The sequence below is a fragment of the Anser cygnoides genome, chromosome 1 (genome assembly GCF_040182565.1).
Source record: "Anser cygnoides isolate HZ-2024a breed goose chromosome 1, Taihu_goose_T2T_genome, whole genome shotgun sequence".
In the NCBI taxonomy this organism is placed as follows: domain Eukaryota; kingdom Metazoa; phylum Chordata; class Aves; order Anseriformes; family Anatidae; genus Anser; species Anser cygnoides.
Genome location: NC_089873.1, coordinates 126,997,151 through 127,013,415, shown reverse-complemented (window position 1 = coordinate 127,013,415; position 16,265 = coordinate 126,997,151). Strand labels below are relative to the sequence as shown.

At 42.0% G+C, this 16,265-nt stretch overlaps 1 protein-coding gene across 2 annotated transcripts in view; it reads left to right on the top strand.

Annotated features, from left to right (window-relative positions):
• The window catches only part of PTCHD1 (patched domain containing 1), a 37,022-nt gene extending 25,238 nt beyond the window's left edge, over positions 1–11,784 (top strand). For both annotated transcript variants that reach the window (XM_048046004.2, XM_066980824.1), the window contains one exon: positions 3,850–11,784. In XM_048046004.2, the coding sequence (XP_047901961.2) occupies positions 3,850–5,504 (1,655 nt within the window). In that variant the 3' untranslated portion in view covers positions 5,505–11,784. The remainder of the gene's footprint in view (positions 1–3,849) is intronic.
• Positions 11,785–16,265: the final 4,481 nt, after the last annotated feature.

Sequence of the window (16,265 nt, the reverse complement as noted above, 5' to 3'; positions counted from 1 at the left end):
ACTTCAGCATGTGCAATAATTAAGCTCCTCCAAAATAACAGATAGCAATAGCTATGTTCTGTGTTTTCTTTGTCTGCAAAAGCCAGAATTTCTGTCCTCAGTCATTCAAGACACGTGGCAGGGGTATCTTCTACAATGCAAAGTAGTAGAAAATACCAGTAAGGAAGAAAAGAATTTGGTCCCCCTCTTCTCCAATACCCTTCTCATATTCCCCTAACATTTTCATTTGCCCATTCAGAACCTCTTTTAATTTAAAAATAAATAAATTTAAAAAAAAAAAAAAGTCTTTCCTTGTACTCCTTGTTCTCAGTGCATAGTTGTACAGCCTGACTGTAGGGGACGATGAGTGAATCATAATAGCAAATGTCAACAGGAAAAGATCTCCAATAGCCCATTAGCTGTTTGAGTTCATATTTGTTATTTACTGAGTGACGGTGAATAATGAACAAATTGCTGTAAATCATTACAGATTTGTGGCTAAGTCACTAGTAAAAAGGGAAAATCGGTTAAAGTAATTACATAATGTATTTGCAAGGAAAAAATTGCTTTGTTCTCGTTAATATTATATAGGTTAGACACAGCACTAGCAAGAGGAATAAAAGTAATTGGTGCAAATCAGTTAAGGACACAAAAAAATAGAAAAGGAAATGACAGGAGAGTGAAACAAATTCTTGCAAAATGCCTCAATGGACCTATCTGCCCTAATCTCAGTGACTGAGACCTGTACAAGCATCGGCAAGTTAGACAATGCTGGAGATAGGCACCCCAAGCTGTGCTTGTGATCAGTAGCTAGAGGAGTAAATTAAGTTAGGTAAATCCCCTTCTAGTTAAACAAGGCTAATCTTTGGACTGCCATGCCTAATTTGTGTACAAGTTCAGGTTTCATTTTTTTCTCCTATCATACTAGATTGGGTCAGTAGTGCTGCTGATGCAAAAAGCATGCAGGTTTGCTTGTCATGCAGGCATGCCTTCCTAAAGGTAAATTACAATTCTGTAGCTGTTATACACATGGGCAGACAAGTCAGAGATTGTACAATCGAAGGAAAATACCAATTCCCAGCACACAGACCATGTAGGGAGCAACAAAAGGGACCGATCCTAAAATAGAACGGTATCTCACTGTTTTTCCGTTGGCTTTGTGGAGCACATGCGGGGACGCCTCTTTGTGCCTTTGCTTGAAACGTTCTCCAAATCAGATTCCATTTTAGGTTAGTCCCGAAGACGATGTAAGATGAAGTGGTGTCCCAGAGTGTTCTTTGTTTCCTCCTTAAAGACAACATGTTGTATCAGGGGTCACTCTTATCAGACATTATGCAAAATCTTATGACTTAAAAAGTCCTGCTCAGCATCTGATTTAATTAGCTCTAATATTTTTTTTTTCATTGCAAAGTCAAAGGCTTTCCAAATTAATGCAGCGATCTGAATATTTTTAGGCAGGAGCCTGTTAATGCTGAAATGTTGTTTTGCAAAAACATGTTATAACTAAAGCTCATGATGGAAGTAATTTGTAATATTCAATGACCTCATTTTATACTGTTTTGCTCACGAGAAGCTAATGCATATGATGCCATGTGAAACTCTCAGACAAGCCTGTCTGCAGGACTTATGGGAGCCATAAATGGATTAAACCTCTCACTCCCTGCTTTGGCAAGTGATCAGTTACATTTAAATAAAGGTCAGTCTGTCTTTACAAAGAACACACTGGAAGCAAGCTTAATAGCTTTCCCTTCGGAGCCTAGAACATAACTATTTGAAGTATAATTAACAACGGGGTGCCAGTCACTGATTGTGCTTTTTGCTTTGTTTTACATCTGGGGAGTTCCAGTATTCCCCGTTAGTTTTAAGAGGGGTCACAGTGCTAGTTATCAAATTGACAGTCTTGACCTGGCCCTGTAAAACATTGTTTGGGACAATTCAGATGAATGCCAAATGCCATACCAAGACCAGAACCATGACACTGCTACAAATTGGACACTCATGTTCTGTGCCATGACTCCAAATAACAGTGCGGGTATGACATCTGCCAGGCATGAGGGTACAGACTTGCTTGCTCTAAATACTAGATGACCGTGATAAGGAGGTACACCAGCTGTGCTATTATCTCATCGTATGAGCTCTATATTTTGGACTCCTTATAAAATACCCAATTCCCATTCTTTTCAGCATTAAAAGAGTGACCATGCCTGCCATCTGTTAAAATGTAGGTAGGATATTCTTTGCAAGAAGGGTGGAGTGAATTGGAGACAAAAGGTACTGACCACAAAAGGGTTATTTTGTCAAGTGAATTAAACATTTAGCCCATGTGAGGAACTTAAGAGTAAACAAGGTATGTTCTTGAGAATACTTCATTTATTTGGGTGGTTCTTGACCGGTATTTGTAGCCCTTGTGGCAAAAGTGATAATCATCTATTGTGAAGAGAACATAGCTAATAGAGCAATTTTGGTAGTCTGCAGAGAGCCTGAAATCCTAATGGAGATCTGTGAATTACTTTGCCCTGGCTGACTGGACCACCAACTTCAGCAGTCCAGTGACTGCACTTCAGTGTCATCGTCAAGTAATTCCGCTCTGATCATTTCATCTAATGTTATCAGGGAGTGGGTAAGAGCAAAACACCGTGGACTGGCTTTTGAGAACTTCTGAAGATAATGCAAGAGCTGACAGGAGAGGTAAGGAGGGGAGGACAGGAGAAACAGCAAAAGAATAAGGAGGAAGAGAAATTAAAAGGCAGAGAAGAGGATGGGATTAGACAGAAAGGATCTATTAAGTAAAGATGAACATGATGTGAAGTATCACGAAAAAAATATCAAAGCCTTACATTCTGGTTGTGATACAAAGACTGTATTTTTCCTTTCACCTCTGTGTAGAAGTTCAACCTACTTTCATCTCATCCACTCTCATTTGATACCTTGCCTGATGACTGTATTCCCAGCTCAGGTCCGCTAAGAGAGAGCAGAGGTCTGTATCCCCAGAATGCATCTTTGTTATTGATCATAAAATAGAAGCCAAAAGAGGAGGATGGCCAACCAGAGATTAAAATAAAACCATGCACTTTTCCCAGTTTACCTGCACTTTCGGGTTACACACAGGATTTCAGGTCTGCTGGTCATTACTTCCTTTCATGAATGTTATGTTCATTTTAAGAGTTAATTAAATAAATTACAAAATATAGGAAACGCCAAGAGAAATAGAGCTGCATTTGGTTTTACGTACCCTTAAACATGCTAAAGTAAGAAAATCAATGCCTTAAGCAGTTTCATATCAGTTCTACCATTCTGCGTCTCTAAAAGTTATTTGTGCTTTTTTGCTTGTTTCATTTCTAGGATTTCTTTTTCCTGAAAAAAAAAATGCATAGGAAGTGCAGAAGTCAGTGACTGAGTTACTTGACAGTGTTCAGCTTACATGAAGGTTTCATTCTTTTGCAGTCTTTCTACAAAGCAGCCAACTAAAGCTCTGCTTCCAACATAGGCACTTCAAGGTCATATTTCTTTGTTTCCACCACAGGTCAGATCCCATCACCAGGAAAAACTAATTTCAAAGCATCTTCCATCACAGGCACTCCAAGATATTGAAATGAAACAGCCACCCAGAGAAAATACTTTTTCTTTAACCCATCAACCCTGCGTCAGTGAAGCAGAACTCTCCTCCAGCTCTGGCAGGTTTGCTAGTCAGGTAGCAAATGCGCTTCGGTGGCTTAGACCTCCATAATATTTTCTCTCTCCTGCAGGATGTTTACTTCAAGAGTTGTTAAAAGACAGATGCGTCTACTCTGAGCCTTTAACATGTCCACGTTACGTTATTCCACATGTTGATTTGAGTACTTTAAACACTTGCTTTGTTCTCTATTGTAGGTCATGGGTTATATGGGACATTTGAAATGTTGTCCTCCTGGAGAAAAACTAGAGAAGACCAACATGTTAAAGAGAGGACTGCAGCCGTATTTGCAGACTCTATGCTCTCGTTTTCTCTCACCACTGCCATGTACCTGGTCACTTTTGGAATAGGTGCCAGTCCCTTCACTAACATTGAAGCAGCCAGGATTTTCTGCTGCAATTCCTGTATTGCAATTTTCTTCAACTACCTCTATGTACTCTCCTTTTATGGTTCCAGCCTGGTGTTTACTGGCTACATAGAAAACAACTACCAGCATAGTATCTTCTGTAGAAAGGTACCAAAGCCAGAGGTATTGCAAGAGAAGCCTGCATGGTATAGGTTTCTTCTGACAGCCAGATTCAGCGAGGACACAACAGATTCAGAGGAAACGAACACCTACGAGAGTCATCTTTTGGTGTGGTTCCTTAAACGTTATTATTGTGACTGGATAACAAACACTTATGTCAAGCCTTTTGTAGTTCTCTTTTACCTTGTTTATATTTCCTTTGCCTTAATGGGCTACCTGCAGGTCAGTGAAGGGTCAGACCTGAGCAACATCGTAGCGACCGCCACACGGACCATTGAGTATACTACTGCCCAGCAGAAGTATTTCAGTAACTACAGCCCGGTGATTGGGTTCTACATCTATGAGTCGATAGAGTACTGGAATACCAGTGTCCAGGAGGATGTGCTGGAGTATACCAAGGGCTTTGTGAGGATATCTTGGTTTGAGAGCTACTTAAATTACCTTAGGAAACTCAACATATCTACCGGATTGCCCAAGAAAAATTTCACTGATATGTTGAGGAACTCCTTCTTGAAGGCCCCTCAGTTTGCCCATTTTTCAGAGGATATCATCTTTTCCAAGAAATACAACAACGAAGTCGATGTTGTGGCCTCCAGGATGTTCCTGGTGGCCAAGACAATGGAAACCAAGAGGGAAGAACTCTACGACCTCCTGGAGACCCTGAGGAAGCTCTCTCTCACCTCCAAGGTGAAATTCATCGTTTTCAACCCATCATTTGTGTACATGGATCGTTATGCCTCTTCAGTGGGAGCCCCCTTACAAAACTCCTGCATTAGTGCTTTATTTCTGCTCTTCTTCTCTGCATTCCTGGTGGCAGACTCTCTGATCAATGTCTGGCTCACTCTAACTGTTGCCTCAGTTGAGTTTGGAGTTATAGGTTTTATGACCTTGTGGAAAGTGGAACTAGATTGTATTTCTGTGTTGTGCTTAATTTACGGAATTAATTACACAATTGACAACTGTGCTCCACTGTTATCAACCTTTGTCCTGGGCAAAGAGTTCACAAGAACTAAATGGGTGAAAAATGCCCTGGAAGTGCATGGGGTAGCTATTTTGCAGAGCTACCTCTGCTATATTGTTGGTCTGATTCCTCTTGCAGCTGTGCCTTCAAATCTGACCCGTACACTGTTCAGGTGCTTGTTTTTAATAGCATTAGTCACCTTCTTTCACTGCTTTGCCATTTTACCTGTGATATTGACTTTCCTGCCACCGTCCAAGAAGAAGAGGAAAGAGAAGAAGAATCCTGAAAACCGTGAGGAAATAGAGTGTGTCGAAATGGTGGATATGGATAGCACCCGAGTGGTTGACCAAATTACAACAGTCTAACTTGTTTGTTTGTTGCTTTTTTACACTAGGTCTTACTTAGAAAAAAAAAAAAAGAAAAAAAAAAAGAAACCAGTGCTGACTCAGTATCTGGGGAGAGAAAGGGGTTTGGAGGTTTCTCCTCCCCTCTCTAAGCTAAATCCAGGAATATTCAAAACAATGGGAGAAATTTAAAAAAAAAAAAAAAAAAAAGAGCAGAGGGATTGTACCTTGATCAGCTCCTATAACAGGTATTACAAGAGAATTTGCACACCCATGCAACGAGGGGTTGAGTTTCAGAACATGAAGTAAGACCTAATGAGAGAGGTTGGGTTCCTAAGCAGTCTTCTGCATTGCCTGTACTGCAGATACTGCAATTATTGTTGCTAAACCCCATCAGATTGAAAGGTCAACTGTCAAGGCTGAAGTAGCACTAAGTGTTCGCTGGATGTAAAGGCTTTACAAACTTTCTGCACAGCAATAACTCAAGTCAGTGAGTCAGCTCTTATAGGTCTTAGCCATCACATTTAATTTTTCTTTCCTCCCCTAATCTAAACATTTATGCAAGACTGTATAACAGATAGCAAACTGTACTGGAAAAAAAAAGCAGTACACAGCAACCAAACAATTTCCAAACCCTTTTGTGTTATAAATCTTCTTTTTTTCCTAAAAATATCCTTATTTTAAAATGTAAATCATCCCATGTAACATTTTTAATCATGGTTTTATAGCTGTTTCTGTTTCTTATAAAAACAAAAAAAGAAAAAAAAATCCCAGTGACTCTGTCACTCTAGAAAATATATAAATCTATTTTATAAATGTCTCGCTACTAGGTAAACACGTAACCTGCTTTACCAACTGTAATTTTGTTAGCAGTCTACTAACACGTGCGAATGGATCTAGCAGCAGACAGAAGACGGTGTACTGAATATTTCAGCACCAAAATCCATGACACAAACCTCACGTATTAATATATCATCAAGAAAGTGAATGTTAGGGCTCTTTTACTGAGAGCCTATTTCAGGCCATTCACTGGTAATGCATACTAAGAGGATTAGTGGGTAGTTTTACGTAATGTATAACTTAATCCCTCGATCTTCCTAGAGTACTGGTAAAGCAATAGACCTTACAGCTATGGGCTCTTCCAAGAGATGCATACCATGAGAGTTGTACATAACAAACTGAAGGCTGGGACTGCAGTTTAGCAGTAGGAAGTTTAACAATGTCCCCAAAGAGCCCATATCAAAGGGGCCTATTGGAAACATCACATCTGAGAGAGAGAAAGAAAGAAAGAAAGAAAGAAAGAAAGAAAGAAAGAAAGAAAGAAAGAAAGAAAGAAAGAAAGAAAGAAAGAAAGAAAGAAAGAAAGAAAGAAAGAAAGGAAGGAAGGAAGGAAGAAAGAAAGAGAGAGAGAAAGAGAGAGAGAGAAAGAGAGAGAGAGAGAAAGAGAGAGAGAGAAAGAAAGAAAGAAAAGAAAAAGAAAGAAAGAGAGAAAGAAAGAGAGAAAGAAAGAGAGAAAGAAAGAGAGAAAGAGAGAGAGAGAGAAAGAGAGAGAGAGAGAAAGAAAGAAAGAAAGAAAGAAAGAGAAAGAAAGAAAGAAAAAGAAAGAAAGAAAGAAAGAAAGAAAGAAAGAAAGAAAGAAAGAAAGAAAGAAAGAAAGAAAGAAAGAAAAAGAAAGAAAGAAAGAAAGAAAGAAAGAAAGAAAGAAAGAAAGAAAGAAAGAAAGAAAGAAAGAAAGAAAGAAAGAAAGAAAGAAAGAAAGAGAAAGAAAGAAAGGAAAGAAAGAAAAGAAAAACTTATAAAGATTACATTACCAAGTCTTTTTGGAGCTGTGAGTTCTAAATCAATAATTCTGTCAGCATCTGTGATGTGGAGTAATGCAGATAAAGAAGCATCTCTTCCCTCCTCCACCCCCTCCACCCTTCAGAACTACAAGTTTATTACTGTAAGGGTTTATTATGGGGTTGGACCCCCGTGGGGTTATGCAAGCCAGTTCTGTAGGTTTTGCTGGGAGTGCTCCAGCTATAAATGGACTGCGAACACCCGGCTGCAGGAAGTTGGCCTGTGTGTCGGGTGATCTCATGAATGTATGGGCCCAAGAGTGCTGTAAAAGTTTTCAGCAGCTGGCACCGTGCTTGCCTTAGCCGTGGTATCTGGAGGTGGGATGGGTATTGCAGGGGCTTGTGCTGCTGAGAGCACTGTGTCTCGGAGGCTGCCTGTGTTACACAGACCGATTATCTCATCTGTGGCTGCAGCCCCGGGGTATGCTTCATTGCGTGAAAATTCTCTAAAGCATCAAGTCCCAGTGACCCCCAGCTGCCCTGCGCAAAAATTCGCCAATGCCGCTGTGTGAATATGAATTTTCAAGCAAAGAGATACTTCTAGAGCTTCCTTCCTGGAAGAAAAGATAACCAGATATTTTGCCTTCCCTGAGCAAAACGTTACTGACTAGCAAAACAAGTTGGCAGTGCAGCTGGCAACGTTTGCTTTCCCCTGGATAACTCTCTTCTCTGACCAGAAGGGAAGGAAGCAGAGTCCAGGAATGCACAGGCTCTTTGCTTGAACAAACACCATTTGCTGTAGTAGCAACAGTAACAATAACTTCAGCCTTGGCAGAAGTCAGGCGGACACCTTGAAGACAGCCAAATGAATGTGAGGTGAGGGGAAAGACCTGTTTCCTCTCTTTTCTTTAGACTCAGGCGTGGGGCTATGTTTTCCAGACAGAAATCATTCCTCCAATGTACTTTCAGTGTAGATTTTCTGTGACGGCCATTATGTCATTTAAATAACAATTTCCCTACATTCTGGCTGCTCAAGAGGCAGCTGCAGTGACTTTTAAATTCAGAGGGCATTAACAAATCAGTTGAGAGCTACAGAGAAATTGCAAACCATTTTTGACAGCGGCAATCTACTGGCTTGTGGGACACCTGGAAACAGGAGATGTGTGAAAGAGGTGGTTTGTACATGGCAGAGAGGAATAAATACATAGCAAGCACTGATTTGACAACTCTGCTGTCCCTGATGCTATCACTTGCAAATGCAGGACGCAAGGATGGCTGCCATAAACCTCCCACATCAAATTGAAATGCATAGGTAGGAGTGTCTTTAAAGAGATGTCCAAAGACAAGCTTGTAGTTTCATAGATATCTCATTAAGTCTCGGCATGTGAGGCCTTCAGAGGTCTTCAAGGAAGGTGACAAAACCAGTGATAAAATCCCTCTTCTGTCTCCAAAACCATTGCAAAAAGAACACAGAGGCACTGCAATGGCAAAACACCACAGTATGCACTTAGGCATCTGCAGAAGACAGGGTGAGAAATCATGAAGCCCACACCTTTGCCCCAAGGAAGAGCCAACGATATTGAAGTCGTTTCTGAGGGATATTTGTTACAGCCCATTCTTAATGATCTTTTTAAAGACAGATTCCTCCCCTACCAGGTTCCCCCTGTGCCATCTTACCCCACCAGTAACTCATCCTGGCTGTCCACAACCGGGAGGGAGAAGAGGAGCCATGTCCCTCTCCACACAGAGAAGACGAGGCCAGGCCAGGCCAGACAAGGGACAGCTTCTGAAGCCTCCGCACCCCTCAGAAACCCAAAGCAGAGCTAAAACCAACTTACCTACATGTCTCACCGTGTTTCACATCAAGTTGCCACTCTGTTCCCCATTTGCAGGCTTGGTGACATAAAGCCATGAAAATGCTTAGGGTGTCCTCGGCCAAGGTCCATGAGATTCCTGCCTGAATCCTGATGTGTCTCAGAGAGACACCACATGCTCCTTCTCTACAGGTAGCTTGAATACCTCAGCATGAACCAGAAACGGCACCTTCTCAAGACTTCTCAGACTATGCTAACCCACTTTGGCCTTCCTTCCCTTTGACTTTTTCCTCTGGAGCAATTATCTTCACCAAAGTCAGTTGGTACTTGCTGCATCAGCTGATTAACAGGTGCAGATATTGTGCTCTGTTCTCAGCCCAAAGCACTCCAAATGGCTAACTGTACATAAGATTTTACCCTCACTGGTGAACCTCCATTTTGGAAAACTACCTGGGCTTAAGCAGTTTTGTCACATTCTTAAGTGTCTTTCTAGCCCAGGTTTCACTGTGGTTTTGTTTGCAATATAGACAACCCAATTTTTGTATAAATTTAGTGAGTAACAAACTATTACACACTGTCAGGCGCTGACTAAAATTGAACAGCAAAAATTTTAACTATGGCTAACGAGAATATATAGGACGTTGGCTCACTGAAAGCATACATCTTCTACAAACATTGAAATTTCCATACAGTATGGTATGGTGTATAGTATATTTTTACTACAGGGTAAGCATGGGGAAAAAGAACCAATGTGAGTGCATATGACCAGCCCATTTTTCTTACAACGTAATTCCTAATGTTGGCTTAGCACAAGTCCATTTTCAATTTACAAGTTCTCTAATTGGAGGAAAAAAAATGAAGAGAGAAAAGTTGGTATAGCTGGAATAACTTCAGCATAAAAATTAATTGATGAAGCCAGAATTTTCTGCCCAAATCTTTATGTGAAAATGTTCTGCTTAGATTAAAATTAGAGCTGGGAAGGCTGAGAAAAGCCTGTCTAGCAAAGAAAGGGAACTTCTTTTCCAAAGACAAGAAAATACATTTAGCATGGACAACTGCATGAACCTGGAGGGAAAACAACACCGAAGTGGCCTGAGGTTGCATTGAGCCATGTGAGGATTCGCATCTGCTCTCAGAAGCTTTCTGAGCCAGTGCTGAAGTCAGGTAACATGTGTACTGTAAATTGAAAGGTGTACTTTTAAAGGCTTTTCTCTCAGCTAACTGTCCTCTGGTGAGCCACCAAATCCCACCACAGCCAACACCTCGTTTATTTTTATTAAAAGAGGAAACAAAACAGAGCGGCTGCACACCTGGGCAAAATTCAGAAGAGTCAGACGTGACTTCTCTTTTAAACAGGGAGAACATCAGAAAGAGCTCTTTAACATGTGGTTTTTGTGGGAGAAATAATGGTTGTTGCAGAAGTTAGCAAAGGGGTGCTTTTCCTATTTCTCAGCTTTGTAAATAGAGCAGTCTTGGAGATCTGGGGAAAGGGAGAAGGGCGTAGGAGCTGGACTTTGGTTTGCTATGCGCCCTGAGCTACTGCAGTTACCCTTGCGTGGACGGGAGCTGAAGGCAGAATGGGAGCACAGGAAGGAAACAAGATGCACGCTGGGCACACCACAGCCAGGGGCAAGGGCACCTCCCAGGGCACCATCCAGGGCACCAGGTCTGTGCCCCAGCCTGACCCCACAACTCATGCAGGGTGCTTTTAGCCCCAAGCATGCACAAGGGCCTGAGCACACACAGCAAGCTGCTGGCATGCCTGATGTTACAGCAGTGCCTCGCAGATTTCTGAATCAGAGCTCACAAGCCCATGGGAAGCCACTTTCTGGAAGACCATGAACAGAAAGTGTTACCAAGAGCCCTTTCCTCCCTTGCATTTGTGGATATTAAAACTCTGATCCATATAAAGCAAATTGTACGATTTGGGGCATCTACGTAGGGGCAAAGTATTTCTTCTTGCAGCTCCGATGAGAAGGCAGCATAGGCAGGCAGCATCCTCCACCTGTGCCTGGGCACCTCACCTCCATCATAGGGATACCCCCAGGGACCCCAGGGCAGGCATAAAGGGAACCTTACTCCCCCTCTCCCCGTTCCCAATCTCATTAGAGAAGGGGGAGATTTAGCTCCAAATTTTGTCAGAAATGGGCACACAAGGAGCCCTTGTGAAACCCATCTTCTGCCAGGATAGTGCAAGGGAAAACCTGTTTGTTTGTTTGTTGTTGTTTTTATTTTTGAGAAAGGCATGGCAAAGGCATGGGCTCATGAGAGGATCTGAAGACGTATTCCTGCTCGATGTGCACAGATTGGGGTGGAGGGATGTGGTCTCTGCAGAGGTGCCACCGCTCGCCCCGTGGCAGTCGGGATGCAGCTCCCTGCCCGGAGGAGGGCACCTCAGCATCACCTGCGGCTGCCTGGGGCAGCTGCTTCTCCAGCATGGGTTGGTCTGGTGTAGCTGCTGTTCTGCAAGTCATCACCTTTTTCAGTCTGGGGGAAAAAAAAGACAAGTCAGTATAAATAATTCTAGGTTATTTAAGCTCCAAGTCTTAATCTGTGCATCACATAAATGGCTTGCAAGATGTCAGGGGTTTTCGTTTGGGCTTTTTTTAACCTATTTTTACTATTTTTGTATTAATTTAGGAAAAAAAATTGTATAATGAATCTCAATGTATAGCATAAGCCTAAAATAAAACGGCTGTCTCTCTCTTTGCTTCCTGTGCTCCCACACTGCTGAAGAAGTCCCGTGCCATCACCTGGCCAGATTTACCCGTCCTCACCCAAGCAGCCAGGCAGTGTGTCCTCTCCAGCTGCCACCAGAGAGGGACAGCTGAGCAGTTTGTGGCACCTGCTCTCTGCTCACACAAGGAATAGACTTACCCAGAGCTGGTAGGTGGATGCGAAGCACTACTCCTGAGCAGATTTGTTACTATTAAAAATGCTCTCCCCGACACCTCAGCATCCACAAAGTTGGGAGATCCCGTCACCACTACACCTCTCAAGCTGTGGTCGCAGCCCCGCGATCTCCCCATCCCTGCAGCCCATCAGCCTTCCCCCATGCCTGGGCAGGCCACCCAGTTACACCTTTCCCCAGTGTTTTTGGGAAGGCGAGCAGCACCCCTATAGACCCACCCAGGTGCAAACTGCTGCGACAAGCGACAAGGGTAACAGCCACAGCTGCTCTATTGCAGCTGTTTGGAGCAAGGAGGTAAAAATCAGTTTCCTCTCAAGAGCAAGGGAGCCAGACCCGAAAGTCACTGCAAACAGCAGCAGGACTGAGAGCAGGGGGTGGGGTTTGGCTGCAGCAGCATTGCCAGGGCTTTTGGCCACTTCAGTTTGATGGGGAGTTTGAGACTGCTGTTCAAAGGTGGCTTCTGTCACCTGCTCCTGACCTAGTCCCTGCCAGCTTCACATCACCTTAAATTCATGATCCACAAGCACTGACGGCAGAAATTCTGGCTAAACCAGAAAATCAAATTATATTCTTTTTCCAATTGATAATCTAATGCAAGAGAGGCTATATGTAAACGCCACACAGGACCTCCAAGAGCAGCACTCCTGACCGAGGCTAGTGTGCCTTTTCTGTCTACATTAGCAAGAGCTGTTCATGCAATTCTCCATAGACACATCTTACAAAAATCAAACACGCAATCGGTACATTTTATTCTAAAAATTCACCTGTATGTATACCTTCAGAACACCAGCATGCAAAGTCTGATCTTTAGGTCATCAGGAATACAACTGAGCCCAGCAAATGTTCACAAGTCTCTAAGTTACATGTGCAATTCTTACACTGCTACACGTGAATCAGAATACTGTAAGTCCAAATTGGCACATTTCGTTATTTGTACAACTACTTTACAGACATAAACTGGGCAGGATTAAGGACTCAAAGCACTGGAGTATGCTCATATTTACATTCATCCTGTTAGAGATACAGGAAATGTAAGAATCGTGTTAAAGACCTTGATAGCTGGATAGCCAGAGCATGCAGAATATTCTATTCTGATTCTTCTGCCACATTCAATCCCCTGAAATCTATCCTGTGAACAGGCATAGTTCTGAGCAAGACTGACATTTGTGTTCCTAGAAATTACCAAGTTGCACAGGTGAAGTTTGCTGGAAACAAAATTTTAAATGTATGCAAACAGACTGATGCCAGAAAACACAATGTGCAAAAAAAATATGCCTTCATATACTGATTGTATCTCATAATTAGCAATCTGTTCACTGATGCTACAAGTAAAAATGCTTTTATATTTGTCAGCTATATTTAGGAAACTATATGCCCCACTAAAATACATATAGTGCAGACAATCCCATACCAATTATGTATTTTATATATGCCCAGCTAAAGTTGGCTCCATAAAAAAACAGGAGGAAAAACTGACCCAGAAATGTAGTTGAAAGCTGTCAGTAAGAATGTTTTAACTGTCCTGGAATTAGTAATGTAAGGGGGTGGAGCAATAGAGAAGTTACTGAAGAGTGTAGGAACAAAGCAGCTAGCTGCACAAATGCAGAGGTATTGAGAAAGGAAAATCCTTGGGTGTTATTGTACCAGGTGGATAGGAGAGATGGAATAAAAAAATCTGGGTTGAAAAAGGAAGGAAGGTCTAATGAGAACAAGGAGAGAGAAAAATATGCGAGCATATATAAGATTTGCAGGTCTAACATATACTAAGGCTGCCTAACAAAAGACAGGGTCTGTCTGCATGCAGAAAATGTAATTTCACAGCTGCCTAATTATATGGATTCAAATATAGATTCACTACCTCACTGCTTTGGAATAAAAGGTGGATAACATCCATAGTTGAGTCTGGAGCCCAGAGCTGGAGACTTAAGCATGATATATACGCAATATCATACAGAGACAGAGATCAGTCAGATGCACTCTGGCTCATAACTTACTGCAAAATAACAAACGGCCTCTCCATCTCTTTGAACAAAATTCTTACAGAAAAGCTGCTGACTTTTAATGTTTCTGAAACAGGCATACCTTCCTGATAAAATACTCATCTGTTGGAGGGATTTTCTTTCTCTTTTGAAGATGTGATCAATTTTCTTTCCGGACAAAAGGAGCCCTAAGGCACATTACCTGCAGCGGGAAGTGGGAAATACCAGCTCTCTTAAGGTGATTCCTGAGTCAAGAACATCTGCAATTGAATTTTTCTCTTTTCTTTCCTCTCAGCGTGCAATTGCAAACTGTTCCGGACTTGCCTATTCACAGTCATGTATAAATCACTACACCACATCCCTGGCAGCAGGGGAGGTGGGCTTCTGCAGAGTCTCTACCGGTGTTGGCTCCAGAGGCTGTAGTCACGGTATGATTTCAGGATATTCCTGTTTATTAGCCCCTCTGACGGGAGCCATTTCTGCCCGTGGTTCAGATCTGACTGGAAGGGTCGCTACAGCAGCTATGGCAGGAAAGCCAAAAATGTTTTGCTGCACTGACATACCTCTGATAAACGGGAGTGATGTGACATATATTATTAGGTCTAGAAAGAAGAAACATTCAAAACCCAATGTCAGAACACCATATTATATTTAATGTCCCCATCTGTGTGGATGTTATACAACAGATTTATAATATGGATGTTGCAGAAATGGGAAGAGTAAAGAGAGAGGCAGAGAGAGAAAATACCATCCAAACGACTCATTTGGCACTCTCCAAATCTCTCCATCAAAGGAATGGTTATTGCCTCAGAGTCAGGAGTGACACCAAGCCTGAAGAATCTAATTTACAAGGAAAGGTTAAAAGAATTGGACTTAGGAAGGGGAAATTTGGAGTTGAGGTACATGACTTCAGAATTACGGAAAGGCTTGCTAACATCTGTGAGTTCCTTTTCTTTTCCCAGTGTGTGTTTCAAAAGGCAAGTTCTCAGAGTACAAAATATTTGAAGTGAGAAGTGAGTAATAAATGTATGGAGAATGTTTCACAGGTAGAACTGACAAATACATATTGGAGATTGGATAGACAAGGGAGACAAAAAGTCGACTTAGATCAGAAATGCCTAAATTTACTGTAGAGAACTCCGTAAAAACCTACACAGAAAAACTCTCAGATGTACTCACAGGCCTGAAGAACTCTTCAGGTGGTCTGTTCCAGCACCAGGATGAAAACAAGGTAAGAGTTTTAAATTATTACACTTACAACCAATAGAGCTTTAAACTCTGGAGCCTGGGTAAGGGAGAAATTGAAAAAATGTTGGGAAAAAGACTTTAATAGCAAACTTTTGGTGTACATCAGCATCTCTCTAAGGATTTCACAGGAGCTGTATCTAATAATACTTGGTTAAAGCATGGCCCATCATGCTCCAGATGACTGTTTTCCTCTTCCCCTAGCAGCCAAAGGCTGAGTTTCACTTTGCCTGTCCACTTTCCAAGGCAGACGGTCCCTCTGACACTGCCTGAGTGCCCGAGGACCTGGGGCATAGAGCCAAGCCTGGACCAGCACAGTTTTAATGAGGAACAGCCCATGTCTGAACCACTGCCGGGCAAAGCCTTATTACTCCTTCAGCAGAGAGACTTGCATTCATATTTCTAATGTTCTTTAAAAGCTTATAAGACAAATTGGCCTCTGTGGTGCTCTGTAGATGCGCTAAGACGTAGACGTGCTATGGATGCCATCCAGGCATACTTATGCTTGTGCTTCTTCTGTGCTTGGTAACCCTCAGCCTTTGGCTTTGTGCCATGCAGCCCATCTGAGGTTCACATTTTAGGTTTTATGGAGATAACTGCTTGGTGAAAGAGATTTTGTTTAGATCAAACACATCTTCATATATATGGGCTGTTTTATTCGCCCCTGAAGGTGTTTCGCACCTGCCATCTCTGTCCTCTGTTAGCATGTTTGGAAATGAAGGTGGCGACAGCAGGAAAAATACGATTGTAGAGCAAGTAAAAGTCCAATTATTTTTGCTAAGTGGCAGCTGATTGTACGGCTCAATTGCCAGTGATTTTGTGAGGGTTGATTTCCACTACCAAATTTTCAAAGGGTGCTTAATATTCTGCTCCTAAGCCGGGAAGACTCTGGATTTTCAGTATACTGATATGGCAGAGTACAACAGCTGGCTTCAAAACATGTCCAGTAGAAAAAAAAATCAGAAAGGGGAGGAGAGGAAGACAGAATTGCAGTTTCTGAGATTTTCGGCATAAAATATTGGCATTTCTTTAATAAAAGGTTCACATTTTTGCTT